The 19,082-nt window shown below is 50.0% G+C and overlaps 1 protein-coding gene across 4 annotated transcripts in view; it reads left to right on the top strand.

Annotated features, from left to right (window-relative positions):
• The window catches only part of STK25 (serine/threonine kinase 25), a 1,190,884-nt gene that overhangs the window by 654,382 nt on the left and 517,420 nt on the right, over positions 1–19,082 (top strand). For all 4 annotated transcript variants that reach the window (XM_069618115.1, XM_069618117.1, XM_069618114.1 and 1 more), the window contains exon 6: positions 14,905–15,090. In XM_069618115.1, the coding sequence (XP_069474216.1) occupies positions 14,905–15,090 (186 nt within the window). The remainder of the gene's footprint in view (positions 1–14,904; positions 15,091–19,082) is intronic.

Raw genomic sequence — 19,082 nt, 5'->3', positions numbered from 1 at the left:
ATCATAAGTGGGCAGAATACCGGATACAGAAGTGTGGACCAAAGGGACGAGACTCCCTGCAATATTTGCACGGATAGTCTCGACTTTTGTGATGATGAAGTCTGATAGGGAGTCACATAGCGCCTGAGTAGGTCTTATAGTCGGGGTACATTTGGTAGACAAGGACAGAGATTTAACTACAGAAAAAAGGGTCTTAGGCTGATTTAATGCGGTTTCGATCCTTCCAGCAAAGTAAAGTTTTTTCTGCTGCGAGAATGGACGCCGAGTAGCCTGAAAGACCGTTCATGTACAAAATGTTGTCTGCAGAATCATACCCAAGGTGCCATTTCTGCTCTAGCTGTCTCATCCCCAGCTGGGCTGACCTCAGCTGGTCCGAAAACCACGGTAAAACCATAGGTAACATTTGGAACAGGTATAGTACCCTCGGGAGGAGGTTCATTTTCAGTGCATTGAGGCTCCCCATTCAAGAGAGCTGTCCCTTCCCCCACAAAGTCATTTCTGCAAACAATCTCTCAAAGAGGGGGGGTAATTAGCACTACACATATTCTCTCCCGGTCTAACTATGTTGATTCCTAGGTATTTGAAACCTTCTCGTTGGATCTGCAGACCCAAGGGCCTGAGTGCGTTTACATTTCGAACACCATCTGCCTCAAAGGGGAATATTACTGACTTATCCCTATTGACCTGGAAACTGGAGAACCTCCCGTACTCCTTAATTATTGCCTGGGCCGCTGGGACCGACCCTCTCCCCCCCCCCCCCCCCCCCCCGGATTCACCAGATGGAGCATCACGTCATCTGCGTACAGTCCTAGTTTGAATTCTCTGCCACCCTCCGTGATACCCTCAACCTGTGGAACCAACTTTGGATATTCCGCCAATACCTCCATCATTAACGCAAACAAGGGCAGCCCTGCCTCGTACCCCTCTGTAGTTCAAATGACTGTGATAGGCGCCCATTCACCGTAACCCTGGCCTCCGGGTCTGCGTAAAGTGCCTGTATACCCTTCTGCATCCCTTCTCCAAACCGGAATTTCTTCAATACCCCGTGGAGAAAGCCCCAGTCCACCCGATCAAAAGCCTTCTTGGCGTCCAAGGCCACCAGACCGGGTTCCCCTCACCCCCCATTGCAGCCCCCATCAAGTATAGTATAGCATCTTGCGCAAGGTGTTGGCCCCCTGCCTACCCTATATGAACCCCACCTGATCAGAGTAGATCAAGTTAGGCATGAGACCCTCCATGCGAGATGCGAGCACCCTGGTGAAAATCTTAGCATCGACATTAAGCAAGGAGATTGGCCTTTAGGACTTGCAACTCTCTGGGTCGCTTCCTTCCTTGGGAATTACCATAATCATTGCCCTCCCAAAGGATGGGGGATCCCTCCCCATATCCATGATATTGTTAAATAAGCTTGCCAGGTGCTGTGGGAGTGGCCCAGCAAAGGCTTTGTGGAATACGGCCATGTAACCGTCCTCACCTGGGGCTTTCCCCAGCTTGAGTCTCCCAATTCCTCTTGACTGATCTCCTTATCCAACTCACTACTATCACTAATTCGGAGGCTCGGCAAGGGATCCCTTGCCAGGTATTCATCTAACTCCTCATTCCTCCCCTCGCCCTCTGTCCCATACAAATTCTCACAAAACGCTGCAAATTCCTGGGACGCCTCCCTTGCCTGGGTTAGAAGCTGCCCCCCGACGTCCTTGACACCCACCACCCATCTCTCGGCTCTCTGGCCCCACAGCCTGGCCGCCAATAGTGTATCGGCCTTGTCCCCCTTTTCATAGTATCTCTGTTTCAGGAACTGCAGAACGGCAAGGACTTTCCCCATCTCCAAATCTCTCAGTTCTCTATGCTTCTCCCTTGCTGACTGAAGGTCCTCCGCCATCTCTCCTTCCCCCTTCCCTTCCGTTCTCTCCTGGCCACGTATTTCTCTCCAAAGTTTCCTGGCTAACAGGGTCCTAACCCTCTTTTTGGAGGTGCCTTCCCGGATGAGGAGGCCCCTCGATGTAGCCTTCGCTGCATCCCAGACCATCCCCTTTTCCACCTCTCCCGTGTCATTAAATGTGAAAAAGTCCTCCATTGCTGCCCTCATCTCTTCTGCAAACACTGTGTTCTTCAAGAGGGTATCGTTGCATCGCCATCGGGTCTCCCGGGGCCTCAATCACATCAAGGTCACTGCCATCTCAACCATATCGTGGTCTGACCAACTGATCGGGGCATGTTCGCACGTGGCAACCCTACTGACACACCGCTGGTGTATAAACCAGTAGTCTTTCCACATTCGGGATCCATGGACGGGGGAGTAAAAAGTGAAACCCCTCTCCACTGGATGTGACTCCTGCCATATATGCCCACCTGTCCCTGTTCCAACATGTAATCCATTAATTCATCCTTTGCTAACCTTCCCCCCCTCCCCAGGTTACCTGCCCACTTCATCCGCCTATCAGCACACATGTTGAAATCTCCTCCCACCAGGAGTAGACCCTCGGCTCTGTCTAGTATTACACCCATAGCTTCTCGTAGGAAGTGCATTTGTCCATAATTCAGGCAGTATATAGCAGCAAAGGTCAACCTAGCGCCCTCTATAGACCTAGAGATTGCCAGGGCCCTCCCAACCTCTCTTTTCCAGGTCACTGGGTCTGCCACCCTCAACCTTCAATTGAAGATAATACCCACACCCCCTTTCTTAGTGGTCCAGGAGGCCCAAAATGTCTCCCCTACGTGTAACCCTGGGATACGTGTCTCCTCCCCTCTGATCATCCTTGTCTCCTGTACCAGCAAGACATCCAGGACTCGATTTCGTATTTCTCTCCCCAGTAGCAGATGTTTAGGGGGTGAGTTTAGGCCCTTAACATTCAAAGTTTCCATCTTGAGAACTTCCACTCGACCCCCCTTTCTCAGGGTGCACCATTAGTGGACATGAATCTCCTCCTTGACCACTTGACCCCAAGTACTGCAACAATCTCTGAGCAAGCTATAGCTGTGCCTTCAAATATCAACATTTTGAACTCCCCTCCCCCACCCTGGACCCCACCCCCACCATACTATTCCTTCCCTCTAAGACGCCCACTATGTAATGGGCCACCAGGGATGAGTGCATGCTAACCCTGTCGTTCACACAATCACCACATTTCGCCCTCCCCCCTTTCACATCTCACACAGCACTGAACCTTGTTTGTACATATATTGGTTTGGTGGACACTTTTCATGGGACCCCAGCGTTCTTTTGCGGAGGAGTGTTACGTTTTTTAAACTTCCTGCCACCCTGCATTTTCTTTTTCATACTTTGCAGCCTATCCGGTCTACGATGTTGCATTGGTTCCGCCTCCAACCCTTCCTGTTCCCCGGTCGTGTCCCCTTCTTTAAGAACTTGAAGGACTTGGTGCGCCTCCTTCCCACTGGTTACTCGGTAGTCCGCTTCCCCTTTCTCGAAGGACAGTGCAAACGGGTAGGACCAATGATATTGTATTCCCCTTTCTGTCAACCACTGCGTGAGGGGGCGGCAGTCTCTGCGACGAGCTAGAGTGAGTCCCGACAAGTCTTGGAACACCCTGAACGTGTCCCCTTCGTATTGTATGCCCCCCAGACTCTTGGCTTTTTCCAGGACCTCCATTTTCTCCCTATATCTCAGAAAGCGTACCACTATTGACCTTGGGCCCTTCGCTCCTTCGCCTCCACCTCTATGCGCCCTCTCCAGTTGTACCTCCTTCGCCCGTTCCAAGACGAAAAGTTGATTAATCAGGCCCTGTACTTTCATCCTGACCTCCAGCAGCCACTCTCCCCTTTCTTCTCCGACTCCCAGGATGCATAGGGTATTCCGACGCTCTCTATTTTCCAAGTCGTGCATCTTGAAGGCGGTTTCCTGCTCACGCATTTCCAGGTCTGTTAAACGAGCCTCATACTTCATGTCAGAGGTCCACCTGTAGGTGGTTATTTTCCATTCCTTTCCTCTTGTCCTCTAGCTTCTCTACACATCCCTTCAAATCGCATATTGAGGCTAGAATGTCTGTCCGTATCGCCTTAATTTCCTGAAGTATGTCCTTGAGATCATCTCTGGTTAAGGCGGGTGCCGGTGCACCCCCCTCCCCATGACACCATTTCCAATTGGGCTGAGGGACCCCCTCTTGAGTCTTCTACCCGGTCTCTCTGGAAACGATGCAAGGCCTGCAATCCTGCCTGCGCCCCACTGCTATTCTGTGGCGATCCCTGGCTCGTCTCCAGCATAGCCCCATATGGTGTCCCCGATGGTTAGTGTGTCCACTGGCTGACCCTGGGTCTTTCCTGAGGTTACTTCCAACCCTTGGTGGTTCCGAGGCAGGCTCCCTTAGTCCCTGTAGCAGTGTCTACTAGGGTTCCTGGGGCCCCAGAGGTCCCGGACTCCTCAAGCGGGTACAGCGCCTCACCTCCAGATTCTATCAATATATGTCCCTGGTAGGGGCAGGAGTTCAGTAAGTCCTTAATATTGTGTAACCTCCCTCCCACCCTTTGTAGCACCGCTCCTTCGTCACCTTGGGGCTCCCTAGTCTCCCCTCATCTCCTGCTGTTAGTCTTCTTCACCGTTCAGTGCCAGGCTCGAGTTGCATTCTACATCCGACAGCTAGCATACAACACCATCAGGGAAGGGTCTATGGGGACTCCAAAGCATGGCCGGCCATATTGCAAACTTTGTTGGGCACCTTAATTGGCTCCCCTTGTGAGCAGCCCGTGGAATTTTCCAGCGACACGGCCACCCCTGGGAGGAGGGTCCCCTCACCAGGACTCTTTCCTGTAGGAGGCTATGGGGGTGTAGCTCCAATAAATCACCACCCTACCCAGTGAGGGTGTATGTCCATGGTTGTGCCAGCTCAGATGTCAGTTCAGGCCAGCCTTTACCGTGTCTCCATATGTAATTGCAGGTGTGTTTGTAGCATATACAAGCAGCCTCCTCAAAGGGCCCTGGGGGTGTCCTCACCCTGTTTCAATTTGCTTGCTGCAGCACAACCTGGCCCCCAAAAGAACGTGGCCGCTCACCTAATGTTGCCCCCTTGTTTTCTTGCATCGTCCACTTGGTGGGTGTTGGGGCCAGTTTTTCACCACAATGGGCCCGGGTACGTCCTCACTGTCCCTCCGCTCCTCTGTGTGCGCCTCCGGCAGCCACAGCGCTATCGGGTTATCAGGTTGGTGAACGTTGGGGCAAGTATTTCACCACTATGTGCCTGGGTCCACCCTCACTGACACTCCGCTGCTCTCAGCATGCCTCCGGTCTCCAGCAGGTGCTGTGCGGCTGTGTTATCAGGTGGGGGTAAGGTGGGCCACAATGGCCCAGCTGCACTCGCTTCCTGCCCGGGGCCAAGATCATAACTATGCCACGGGCTGGGGCGAGCATCCTCTGCCTCCCCCCCCCTCTCACCTGCTGTGTGTTGTCTGAAGGACTTTCCACATAGCCAACCTCTTCTTCACTGCAGGGCAGTCAGGTTCACGCTGCGGGTCCACTGCGCGGTGCCTCCCATCCCTCCAGGTACCTCCTCTCACTGCACACCAAAGCAGCCACGTCCTCAGTGGTCCGGATGCCTCAGGACGGGCGGACACCACGGGTCATTGGCACGGGTCCTCTTCCATTCGCCTCTGGTGCCGTCTCGCGTCAGCGACACCGCAGGGTTCCTTCTCTGGGCGCCAGAGCTGGTCCCTTCTGCACTTCATGCCCGCCTCTCGCCACACCAGGGTTCACCAGCGCACCGCCTGTGAAGTGTAGCGTAGTGGCCCCCAATCCTGCCTCGGTCCTCAGGGGGGAGTATGTGTGGGGGCGTGGGGGAGGGGAAATGCACGGAACACCTGTAGCTGCTAATACCGTGGGGGGGATGGGAATTCTCGAAAGCTCGAGAAAGACTGGGCTCGAGCGCAGAGCTGTGAACTCGCGCGCCCATCACTGTCCACGCCCCCTGGTGGTCTCTATATCGATATTTTAACACCTTGATTCCTATAATTTATTCCATATACAGTAATAATGGAAAATCTGTGTGCAAAGCCAGTGAAAAAAATAAATGTGGGTTTGCATTGCGCGAGTGAGAGTCTTCCGTTTTTGCGTGGTAAAACGTGATTACATAAATACATTTGGCGACGTCCTGCACCAATATCCAGACCAGGGTCGTCGCATAGCAGATTCGGCAGCTGTGTGTTCTATGATGTATCTATGATGTATTCCCTTCAGGGCACTTAACCATAGGTTGATCATGCTGCAGATTATATTATCACAAGATGGCGGATGGAAATGGATCCGGTTCGCAGACCTTAATCTTTTGAAATATAGGTTAAACTCCATGGAAAGAAAAGTTTAAAACATTGATATATGGTGTCATGCGGATGTCTTAACAAGTGGTCAAATTTGAAAAGGTGAATTAACCTTTCCTTCAGGTTGCCTGCTCTACAAAAGAGTGACTCACCATTTGTTTTCATCGAAGAAATACAAATGTTTTTGTAGAATGTTTTTGATAATCAGGAACACTATGTTCAGGCGACCGGCTGTCTTGCGCCCCATTCCCCAAATCTTTCTGTAGTTTTTTAAAGGGTAAAATGGGAAATGTGCTATGCCATAACACAGAGTACAATTTATTATTATTTTTTTTTAAATTATTTTAAACAAGCAAAACCAACAAACAATACAGCTTTTCGGGACGTACATAATCAATATGAAACCGTCACATTATACAGTGTTATTCTCCGTCCTCCCCCCACCCACCCCATAAACTTGAGCCGGCTCATCCGTGTCATCTACAGGAGCGTTTTCGGGAATCGCAGTGCTTGTAGACTCGTCTGAGTCTTCTGTTTCATAGTTAACCTGGTGGGGGTTTACCATAGAGTTCACTAACTGTCGCCAGGCTATCAGGGGGCCCACTTCCTCCTCACCCCCCCTGGTAACGGCTTCAAACCATACTGCTGATTTTGCTTCCGCCCATCTCAGGAGGTCCGCCCACCATGTCTCCACTCTGGGTCTGTGGGCCGCCTTCCAAACCATTGCGATCCTATGCTTGGCCAGGATGTAAGCCAGGTCCTTCATCTTGCTTATGTGCTTTAGATTGCGTGGCCTGGGAAAAATCCCGAGCATGCATGCCCAAGCCGACCCCACATCCAGCACCACTCCCCCACTGGCCATCTTATTTTTTATTTCGTCCCAGAATCTGTGCACCTCAGGACAGGCCCAGAACATGTGTAGCAACCCCGCTTCCACCTCCCCGCACTTGGGGCATTTCTGTGTGGGCGAGCCTCCAAACCTGGCTATTTTCCCGGGGGTCAGATAAGCCCTATGGGTGACATACAACTTGATCTGTTGGAGTCTCGCATTTCGGGACACCTTTTTATGGTACCTTTGAGCTCTCTCCCATTGCTCCTCTGTCATGAGTCGTCCTACCTCCTCCTCCCAGTCCTGCCTCAGTTGAAGCAGCTCCTTCCCAGCCTTTGCTCTCAGGAGCTCGTATACCCTGGATATTTCGTGCCCGCCCTCTGAGACATCATACATCGTTTCCAGGGCGGCATCAGGTTCTTCCGCCAGCACCGTCTCAGGCCACCTCTCGCTCACCCGTTTCGTGAGTCTGGTGTAAGTTATATATTGGCCTCTATGCACCCCTGTCTCCTCCTGCAACCTCTGGAATTCCAATGCCTCCCCTTCCTGCCATATATCCCCGAGGGTGGCCAAGCCCATCGGTTCCCAGTATCTACGGACTACCTCAAGCAATTGAGTCGTTTCCACACAGCGCCACCAGCGGTACCTGCTGGGAGAGCGGATCCGGATCACTGTGCCAGACCTCCCAACCCAGCTCCAATAGTCTCCCTCTTCCCACCATTTTACTCTTTTGTAGCGACACTGTCTCTCTCAGAAAGTATGGAGCCAAGTCGCCCTGCAAAATTCTAGCTTCTGCCGAGTCCTCAGACAGCCACCTGGCCACAAACAGCTGCCCTGCCAGATAATAAAGCTCAAAGTTCGCAAGTTTATGCCCCCCCTGTCACACGAGTTCTGTAGTTTCCACAGGGCTATTCTGTTCCTGGAGTTGCCCCATATGAAGCTCCTGCACATACCATGAAGTCTCTTGAAAAAGCTTCTGGGAATCAAATACGGGACATTTACAAAAAAATGTAAGAGTCTGGGCAAAACCACCATTTTGAGCAGAGCTGCTCTTCCCATCATAGATGGGGGTAATCTAGACCAGAACACCATACTATTCTTAACTCCCTCGATCGCTTTCTCTGTGTTATGTTTGTGCTCTGTCTCTATCCTATGATAAATGTTTACTCCCAGATACCTAAATGTCTCAGGCTGCCAGGGTATTTGCAGGATAGGCAGCCTCTCCAACGGGACACTTATACCTTCCCAAGGGGAACAAACTAGACTTCCCGGGGCTCATCGATATGCCTGAGAGGGTGGCATAACGATCCATCACCTCCAATACATATTGCAGGTTTTCCTCCGGGTAGCGCAAATAGAGGAGCATGTCATCTGCATACAGCGATATCAGGTGCATGCCACTTATCGTACAAATCCCCACCTCCCCGTATTGTCGCAGGCATATTGCCAGCGGCTCTAATGCCAGTATGTATAACATGGGTGACCAGGGGCATCCCTGTCTGGTCCCCCTGCTGAGTTGCCATTTGTCTGAAATTGTGGATCCCATTTTAACTCTCGCTACCGGGGTGCTATATAACATCTGAACCCACCTGATGTATCCAGGTCCCATTCCGTATCCTTTCAGGGTCGCTTTCAACCATGGCCACTGCACCGAATCAAAGGCTTTAACCGCGTCTAGCGACACGATAGCCAACTCGCCCGTGTCTTCCCCGGTGTAATCAATGATATGGTGCAGCCGCCTATGGTTGTCTGTGATATTCCTACCAGGTTTCATAAACAAAATAATCAGGATGAGGAGATCCAAAACAGAGGCACAGAAGTGCTAAATGTGAATGTTTAATATGTACTCACACAGGAAATGGTAAGTAACTCCACAATTTACTTTACATTTCTTCCGATAAGCATGGGAGATAGTTGAAAAACACGAACAAGATTGGTTATGCAAAAGTGACACATATAGGTGTAGGCCTCTGGAATATAGAGGTCAGCACTACATTTAGATACATGTTTCCTCATATATCGAGGGGGTATAAGAACCCGCTGTTACACGAAACAGAAAGTGCACACAACAGTCAATGAATTTTGACAAGTGCAAGGTAGTGATGCAGTTGTGACACATCACTACCTTGCACTTGTCAAAATTCAATGATTGTTGTGTGCACTTTCTGTTTCGTGTAACAGCGGGTTCTTATACCCCCTCGATATATGAGGAAACATGTATCTAAATGTAGTGCTGACCTCTATATTCCAGAGGCCTACACCTATTTGTGTCACTTTTGCATAACCAATCTTGTTCGTGTTTTTCAACTATCTCCCGTGCTTATCGGAAGAAATGTAAAGTAAATTGTGGAGTTACTTACCATTTCCTGTGTGAGTACATATTAAACATTCACATTTAGCACTTCTGTGCCTCTGTTTTGGATCTCCTCATCCTGATTATTTTGTTTATGAAACGTATACCCACCTGGGTAAATCGGGACCTAGCCAGGTGCCCTAAGATTTAAATATATTCCTACCAGGGACATAGCACGTCTGATCTGGGTGTATCAACTTTCCAATCACCCTCTTTAACCTATTAGCTAGCACTGCCGTGAGTATTTTACTGTCCTGATTGAGCATGGACAAGGGTCTATAGGACCCGCACTCCATGGCCGGCTTGCCTGGTTTCAGAAGTGGGATGATCACTGCCTCGCGGAGGGACGATGGCAGTTCCCCTAGCTCGTAGGCTTCATTAAACATGTCAAGCAACAGCTGAAGTAGCTCCTGCTTATATGTCTTGTAAAATTCGCTAGGCAACCCATCTGACCCGGGCGCTTTACATGTGGGCAGATGTTGGATCACCACTACCAGTTTGTCCGAGGTCACAGGGGCATCCAGATCCGCACGTTCTAGGTCATCCAGGGTGGGCAGCCCTATATCCTCTATTGTTCCCAGTATGTCTTGATTCGTATCCTCCCCTGTGTCCTCATATAATTGTCTATAATACTTGAGGAACTCCTCATTTACCCCCACCTGGGTGTTATGGGTTCGGCCTTCTGCATCCCTGATCTCTCTGATCACTGAGCGGGGGGGTCTCGCTCTTGTACAGCCAAGCCAGAAACCTACCCAGCTTATCCCCCCCTGCATGTAGCCTCTCCGTGTATTTCTTGTAATTTAATTTGCATAATCTATCCCAGAGTCCACTGCAGGTTAACTGTAAGTCTTTTATCTTGGCACTGTTCTCCCGGGTATTCTCCTCATTTTGCATAAGACCCTCCAGCTCTCTTTCTGATTCCTGAAGTTCCCGTTCAATGCCCCCTTGGAGCCCTTTAGATTTTGATATAGCTATCCCCCGCACCACCACCTTAAATGCCTCACATACTGTACCCATAGAGCGTACACTGGTTTCAAAATATTCCTCGATGGCTTCCCTCAGGTCCTCTCGAAACCCTGCATCTTGTAACGCCTCAGTTCTGAGTCTCCATGTCGGGATACGTGCTCTGGGGGGTTGATATTGCCACTCTACGACCAAAGGCGAGTGATCGGATAATACCTGAGCCTTATATTCCGCTCCCATCATTTCTCCCATTATCTCGGCAGCTGCAAACACATAGTCTAGCCTCATGTGCAAGTCATGTGGTGCTGCGTAGTGCGAGTATTGTCTATCCATTGGATGCAGCTTCCTCCACACATCCACTAGGCCTAGGTCTTCCAACATTGTCCCCAGCGCTTTAGCCGCTGGCGCTGGCTTCCCCGATTTGTCATTTGACCTATCTATTCTAGGATTCAGGGTACAATTAAAGTCCCCTCCCCACACTATCGCGCCACCCACCAGCGGGCTAATCTTACTGTATAGGGACCTAAAATAAGCCGCCGTATCATGGTTAGGGGCGTACAAATTGATGATGTGCACCTCTCTGTTCTCCAGTAGTCCCGTCACCACCACCATTCTGCCCTCTGGGTCTATTGTCGAACTGAGCACCTGAAACAGCACGTGCGGTGCCACCCATGTGACCACCCCTCTTGCATATGTCGAATACGTGGCCCCCATGACACTACCCCTCCATTTTCTCCGGACCACCTCCAGCTTCTCCTTCGTGAGGTGAGTCTCTTGTAGCAAGGCTATATCAATACGCATCCTTTTAAGATACAGCATCATTTTTTTGCGTTTTAAATAACTGTTTAGGCCCCGCACATTCCAGGTCACCACTCTAAGATTACCCGATGCCATCTACTCGGTGTGCTCCCAATCCACTCCTCCCTCCGATGCTTCCCGTGATGGCCCGTTTACAGACTCTTACCCTTCCCTGCCTCAACAATTCCCCCCCCATGTACTCCAACTCCACCCCATTGCACACAACCCAACCCCTCCCCCCACCCTACCCTACCCCAACAAATGCCCAGCTCCATCCCTGGATCTCAGGCCCACCCGCGTCTGGTCCTATCTAGCGTCCGAGGACTAGGACCCCGCGGGGCGTCACTGATCTAACAGTGACCTAACTAGGTGTACTACTAGTGGGTTCAAGGGATGCCTCCTAGGTGCTCCCACTTATCTATTTAGGGTTGCTGCGCCCAGCGGATCCCACCAGCCTTTATTGCAGCGCAATCCCCACAACCTTGATTTAACTCTATATTCAAGTCCCAATGTCTTAGCCATGTCCCCATGGAGGACATAGCTGCGTGCTACTCATCTTCTGCAGCTCCCATCTGGATATCCGGTTCCTGAGGGCGGCCTTGCATATCCAGCCATTCCATCACATCCTTCGGCGTCTCAAAGAACAGGGATTTGTTCTTGTAGAACACTTTCAACTTGGCTCGGTAAAGCAACATATAACGATGGCCTGCTTCTTTTAATCTTCTTTTCACCGACCCAAAGTTCATCCTGCTATGCTGTACATGCAGCGTATAGTCCGGATATGCCGTGATTTTTGCTGACCCCCTTTCGATCGTTCCTCCCTTCCGGAAGAATTCGAGTATCTTCTCCCGATCTCGATAATTCAGAATTTTTGCGATCAGCGGTCGCGTGGGGGGGGGGGGTTCCTGGCGGCGGTCTCCTTGTCAAGGCCCTGTGCGCCCTTTCAACCGCGAACCTCTGGGTCAGCGCCCTGCAAGTTATCTCCTGCAGGAGCATGGTTTCCACATATTCTGTTGGGTTGGGCCCCTCCATTCCTTCCGGCAAGCCAACAATTTGTATGTTATTTCGTCTGGCACGCCCTCCTGCCTCTTCCGCTCTGTCCTCCAGGTTGCCCACCCGCTGCACAAGGGCATGTAGCTCCGATCCATGTGCGGCGCACGCCGCAGTATTCGGGGCCATCTCCTTCTCCAAGTTCCCTGTGCGCTCCACAATCGTCTGCATGTCCTGTCTCAGCAGGTTCACTTTCACTTGGACCGCACCAATCTTGAGTTCCAGGCCCACTTTCAGTTTGTTCATTGCCAGGCCCAGTTTAGTCTCCCAGGCCACTTTCAAGTCTGCAATTGCTGCTAGCACCTCCTGGATCGTGCCCGGTGCCTCCGCCTCTGTCATGGGGGTCTCCTTGCTTGTGCCTCCCTCCGCACCTTGGGGTGTCTTGGTGTAGGCCTCCAACGTGGGCTGTTTGGTCCTGGGTCTAACAACTTTAGTAGACATCCTGCCGTGTTGTCTGGGCGTAAGCCAGCTGCACCTCCCCGCACACAAATGTCTGCGTGGCACCAGGCCACTCTTGGCAGTATAAGGCCGTAGCGACTATGCCCATGTGTGTCTTGGTCGCTCGCCTCACCCTTAGAGTGGGCTGTGTCCTCCCATGTACTTGCGCACTCTTGGTGTCGTGACTCCGGTCTCTGCCTTACTTCTTCAGTGGCCAGTGTTCACGTGCGCACACTGACCCATTCCACTCCTCTTTCAGCGCTTTGTCGATCCCGAGGACATCTAGCCCTCAGTGCGGACCAAAATGCTTTGCTCCCGTTCTCGGATGCAGGGGGGGGCCGCCTTATGTTATGTCTGGGAACCTGCGGATGACCCAAAGTGGCCTCTTTTACTGGCCTGTTTCAATAGTAGTGGTGAAGTCCCACCAGCTTCGGGCCTGGGTCACTCTCCTCGGCGTGTTCTGTCACTATTGGGCCCCTCAGTATCGTGTTCTACCTCAACCTCCAGTGCTTCTAGGAGGCGGCCTCCTGGGACATGCCTTGTCCCCTGTGTACCAGCACACCTCGCATCTCCAGCGGCCTCTCTTGTACAGGCCGCCCAGCGTGCAGTCTTTTAATGCGTGGAACATTTGCTTTGATCAGCCGGCTGTCCCTTGTGGATCTCTCCTATCTCTCCGTGTGTCCAGAGTCCGATCCGCGCCGTCCTTAAGTACTGCCGCTGCCTCTCACTCCTTCGCGTTAGCTCCAGGGTCCTCCGTTACACTGTTGCCTGCCCGTTAGCAAGCACTGTGTACCAGGCGCAACATTCACTCGTTCTTCTTCCTGGTGCGCCGCTACAACGTATCCTCCATGAGCACCTCCCAAGTTCGGTCTGACTTCACTGCGGGCCCAGCGTCGGCCATGAGTTTGCTCGGCGGGTCTCATCAGTTACCATCTATGCGTATTCGAGCTCCGGGCGCATGCCTCTTCGGACGTCTTGCTGTCTTGATCTTGTCCCTCGGCTCTCAAAGCATAAGCACGGCCCGGGCAGTCTGCATTCTTTCCTCCGCTTCTCCACACCACGGCCCCTTCGGGTCTACTGCTTAAAGCAGGATCCTGAAATCCATTGCAGGTACCGTCTGATCCTTCCGTCAGTTATCGCTGCAGCACGCCCATGACCCTCGATGATCCCTTTGTTCCCACGGCCATTTAGTTTCCATTTTACGAGTCGGGCCTGCAGTTATACAAATGGGTATAACTTTGTTTCGATGCATCCCACATGCACCAAAGGTTCAGCAAGTGCGGCCCCCACCTTCATTGTCATGGATGTTAATTCACAGTGCTGGCAGGCATCCGTGCGTGCACTTTTTCCCCAGGATCAATACAGGACCGAAGGAGCTCCTCCGGAGCACGTCCCTTTACATGGCCGTCCTAGCCACGCCCAACACAGAGTACAATTGGCGTCATTCCCTGCATGGTTTAGGAATCGCAGCAGTCAGCAATTGCCGTTTGTAAACTTTTTCCTACTGGAATTCAGACTAGACTAGACTAAGAGCATGTTAGCACCGAACAAATTGGCATTGGCAACTGAAAACAAAAATTGTCTGATGGAAATTATTTTACTGATATGTAATCAAAGCCACTCTGTTTTATCATTGATAGAAAGTGATTTAACACACTAAATTTCAAAAAAGGTGTCTAAACAATGTGGACTGTCATCAAAACCAAGCTGCTATTGCAAGAGATGCTCACTTGCTATCAGAAGCAACACTGATGAAACCTTCAAACAGGTGTACACGTACTTATGTGACCTTTGAGACTTTACTTGCTGCAGAAAGTTTCTGTGGCCGTTAGCACATTAGTTGCAGAGCACAAATTGAAAATATTACAAAGACTTTGCGTTAACCTAATTTGCAATGCGATTTCACTTCAGAATATGCAATATGTGCTTTTAGGTTTAAAAAATAAAGCAAAAGTCTATGCTCTTAACATGAAAAATAATTTAGTAGCAGAATCATGTAAATTGTTACATTTTTGTTTTCTCTGCACAACTGTCTCAAGCATAGCTTGCCAATTTTTCTCCTGCCGTTCCCTGGGGACTGAACCTCCAGGCTAGTGGGTCCAAGAATAATCAATGTAACATTCAGAAGGCAAAAAACATCTACTAAACCGCCCATTGTTAGCAACATTGCAGTATTCCACTGACCTTGTTTATTTCTTTACTTTGTCAGGCAGATATCTGGTCACTGGGAATCACTGCCATCGAGTTAGCCAAAGGGGAGCCTCCAAACTCTGATCTTCATCCGATGAGAGTTCTGTTCCTGATCCCCAAGAACAACCCTCCGACGCTGGAAGGACATCACAGCAAACCTTTCAAGGAGTTTGTGGAAGCCTGTCTCAACAAAGACCCACGATTTGTATGTTGTTTTTTTTAAATGCCACAAATGCTCTTTTTTTTAGTGGTAAAGTAAATCCTGTGAGGGTATGATGCTAGCTGTGAGGAGGGAAATTAGGATTGAAAAATATTTTGTAAATTAGTGCACCACCTTTTGTGTTCTTTAACTTTTTTTTATCACTGGTTTGTGGAGGATTCTAAACAAAAATACCTAGCAACTTTTATACTCCTGGTTCACCCTTGGGCTCTTTTTAATTACTATTTTGGTTATTTTTTTTCAAGGCTTGATTTCTAGGGCTTAGCTATATCGAGATGTTTTTTCTGAGTTGTATTGACCTGCCTAGAGGTACTATGGCTGAGCAGCCTGTGCAAACTTTATGGAAGGTGAAAGATGAGTAAAAGATATAGTAAACACTTTCGAGACATCAATAAGGTAAGTTCCACTCAATAGATTTGGAAGAATATATTCTTTATAATGAGTTGTGCAAACGAATATCTACAATTTTACAAATTAGTAAAAATAACTTTTCCAGGCATGGAAAATTACACAAACAAAACCGCATGCTCTAAAAAGTATTCTGAAGTCTACAAAGTCCAACAGGGTCATAGGTCAGGCTTGCATGCCGATGTAGATCTAGAAAACCCCAAACGCAATGTTAGTTTATGGCACAATCCAAGACATTGGCTCTCAACGCAAGTCAATGGGTGTCCACAAAGGTGAGCAATGGAAAATGCATATATAGATGAGGTGGCCCACTGAAGAGATCCAGAAACCAGGTTTGACTCCCCGCCTAACTGAATGGGCAGCTCTGATGTCACCAGCTTGGATAGACCTGTTTCTAATGTACATGGGTCAGTACAGGAGTTTAACAGAGCCGGACTGATGGAACCAAGTCACAAAGGTGGGGGTGGAGCTCCAAATGAAGGGATAGCTGGTCACAACACACGATGGAGCAGAACTAGTGCCTCAGGGGCAGAACAGGGACATCTGAGCATGTGAATAAAGGAAATATGAGCTTTGCTGTTGATGAGCCTGCAGAGTTCTTGGGGCAGCAGCCAATGTTGCATTTGTCCACCGGTAGGACAAAGTCAGACAAAGTCAGTAAAGAAAAGATCCCAAACCCAAAGGAACAGACCGCAGACCACAGATGATATCAAAAGGACACCCTGATGAAGAACATCCAAAGAAATGCTGTCTCGGCGGCTTTAGAGCTAAGAACGAACAATAGTGACCCTATGCAAGGCTGCATTTGGAAAAAAGTGCAGCAGTGCATTCCACCAGAGTTCTCAACGCTGACAGTACAAATATTCCCACTAAACAGCTCAGACATTAAATAAAGTGTTGAGCTGCAGCAGCTGCCATGTCGTGACTCACGGTGGATATGGTGCTCTCAGATTCCAGGGCCACGCATCACAGGGTGAGTCCTGGAGGTTGAAGGATCATAAACTCCTTCAGTGGAACAGACCCAACTGGTCACCTGAGTCAAGGGAAAGCAGCGCTGTACTAACATCCATCTGGTCACAGGATAGGTAGCGCTTCAGTCATTTGGTGGCTAGCCAGTTGGTGCTGGTCGACACTGTTGAGGTGGTTTCTGTACAACTCTCTGCTGAGGGATATTCAACCCCTCATCCTTAGGTGGGTCAGTGCATCAAACCCAAAAAGGAAAGCAAACCTCTCTACAGTAAGTACTGTTGTAGAGGAGACCGGTTTTACTGTAGGGAGGGTAAGTAGGCGTAAACACTATTGCAGTTAGTCCACGCTGTTATGCAAAGAATATACACCACAACAGTATACTGAGAAATATATGTGACATTTTTTCAATATATTTTTTATAACCTTGCTTTATTGGTTGGTTCACGTCTCAAGACATTCAACATTACAACATCAACTTGAGGTACAACAAGGACTTCAAGTACAGGTAGTTTTCAAGCTACAAACTAGCCCCCCACCCCCCGTAAGCATGCAGTGATGGGGACATAACATTAGTTGTGGAACACATTCTGACCTAGTGGTTCATGCAGGAGTTGTGCCCGGTTATTATCCTTTTCCTTTGAAGCTGTTGTTAGCACACCTGCTTCCAGGTCCGAGCCCTTAGATATAAGATAAGCCACAAAGGGGCCCCAAATATTCTTGGGCCTAGTCTGCTGGCTGTACAGAAGTCCATATTCTTTGTCGGCATCGTTTAGCCAGACCATATCCCTGAGCCAAGTCTGTACCCCAGCGGATGGGTTGGCGGGGGGGTTGCACTATTCCTCATTAGAATGCACCTTCTTGCCATTATCATACATGTTGTAGTACATTTTCAGTTGTGCATAGGAGCCCCTGGCAACCAACCAAACATGCAGCATAGTATTTCACATAGTATCGCTCTCCACAGCATAGCAGAGAGAGCTTCCACCACCCTCTCCCAGAACTCCCGAAGCCTGTGACACATCTACATCATATGAATAAAGCCTGCAGGTTCAGTGTTACATCAATGAAGTACAACTCCACGTCCGGTGCCCCACTCTCCCAGAACCTAAAGGGAGGACTAGGGTATCCCAGCGTACACTCCGGGCGCACTGGGGTAGTCATGCCAGCCTAATCAGCTGGGCCCGCACTTCGACGAAGTACCCAATACCGGGCCACACAGGGATATTCTGGAAAAGGTAAGGGAGTTTGGGGACTATCACCATTTTTGAAATCGCTATTCCCCCTAGCAGCGAGAGTGGGAGTCTTCACCACCTATTCACCCTGGAACTCAGAGTATTCAGATACTTACCGTGATTATTGTCCAGCAGCTTCTTAGCATCACGGCTCACACGCTCCCCTAGGTACATGACACTCTTGCTCCCATCTATAACCCCCGGTGTCAACTGGTTTAGTCGTACCCTTATTCAGTGGGAATAAGATGGACTTGGTCCAGTTTATTCTTAGACCGGATGCCCGCCCGAAGTACGCTATCTCCTGCGAGAGCAGTCCTAGATCAGTCACAGGATCTTTGAGATACAATATGGCATCATCCGCATACAGTGACACCAACTCCCTAGTGCCTCCCATCGCCAGGCCCCTTGCCAAGTGCAGTTTATGTAGTTGGGCCGCCATTGGTTCAATCGCCAACACGAATAAAAGCAGTGACGGCGGGCAGCCATGTCTAGTTCCACGACCTAGGGGAAAGGTCCTGGACCGTTTGCCATCTGGACCAATTTGCATGTCTGCTCCAGCATACAATAGGTGCACCGCCGATAGAAAATACCCCTGGATGCCCACCTGCCGCAGGACCTCCAATAGGTAGTCCCACTCAACAGAGTCGTATGCCTTTTCCATATCGAGCAGTGCCACGATTGCATGTATTTTAGGGCCTATCTGGGCAAGGATAGCAAAGAACCTGCACAGGTTGAATGAGGTTGACCTCCCCAGAATAATGCCTGATTGGTCTGCATGGACTATGGTACAGACATACGGGAGCAGCCGGTCCGCCAGCACTTTGGCGAAAACCTTTTTATCTAGATTGAGCAGGGAGATGGGGCGGTATGTCGAGAACTCCATAGGGTCCTTCTCAGGCTTAACTATCAGGGTGATCACTGTCTTCCACATATTCGGAGGGAGTTGACCCACCTCCATCACCTCCTCCCAGACAGCAAGTGCTGAACTACCTCAGGGCCCAGTTTCTTATAGAACTCAGCTGTGATTCCGTCTGTACCAGGTGCCTTAGCCGAGGGGAGGGCACATATAGCTAGCAAAATATCGTTGTGTGTGATCAGCTTTGCCAGAGCTTCAGCCACCTCGCATTGCAGTACAGGCAAAGACATCTCATGCACATATTGCACCAGCTCAGAAGAGCGGATCAACCCCCTGGATGCGTATAGACGCTTATTATACTGGCGAAACGCATTTAAGATAGCGACCAGCTTTTAACGACCACCTCGCCGCCATCATTTCTCATGGTGTTGATGCCTGTGGGTCCCCTTTCGCGCCTATTCATTGCTGCAAGCAGCCTGCCTGGTCTGCCCTCTTCTCATATCGACAAGCCA

Source organism: Ambystoma mexicanum, chromosome 10 (assembly GCF_040938575.1).
Source record: "Ambystoma mexicanum isolate Mex_15411 chromosome 10, UKY_AmexF1_1, whole genome shotgun sequence".
NCBI lineage: Eukaryota > Metazoa > Chordata > Amphibia > Caudata > Ambystomatidae > Ambystoma > Ambystoma mexicanum.
This window is presented reverse-complemented; position numbering and strand designations above follow the sequence as displayed.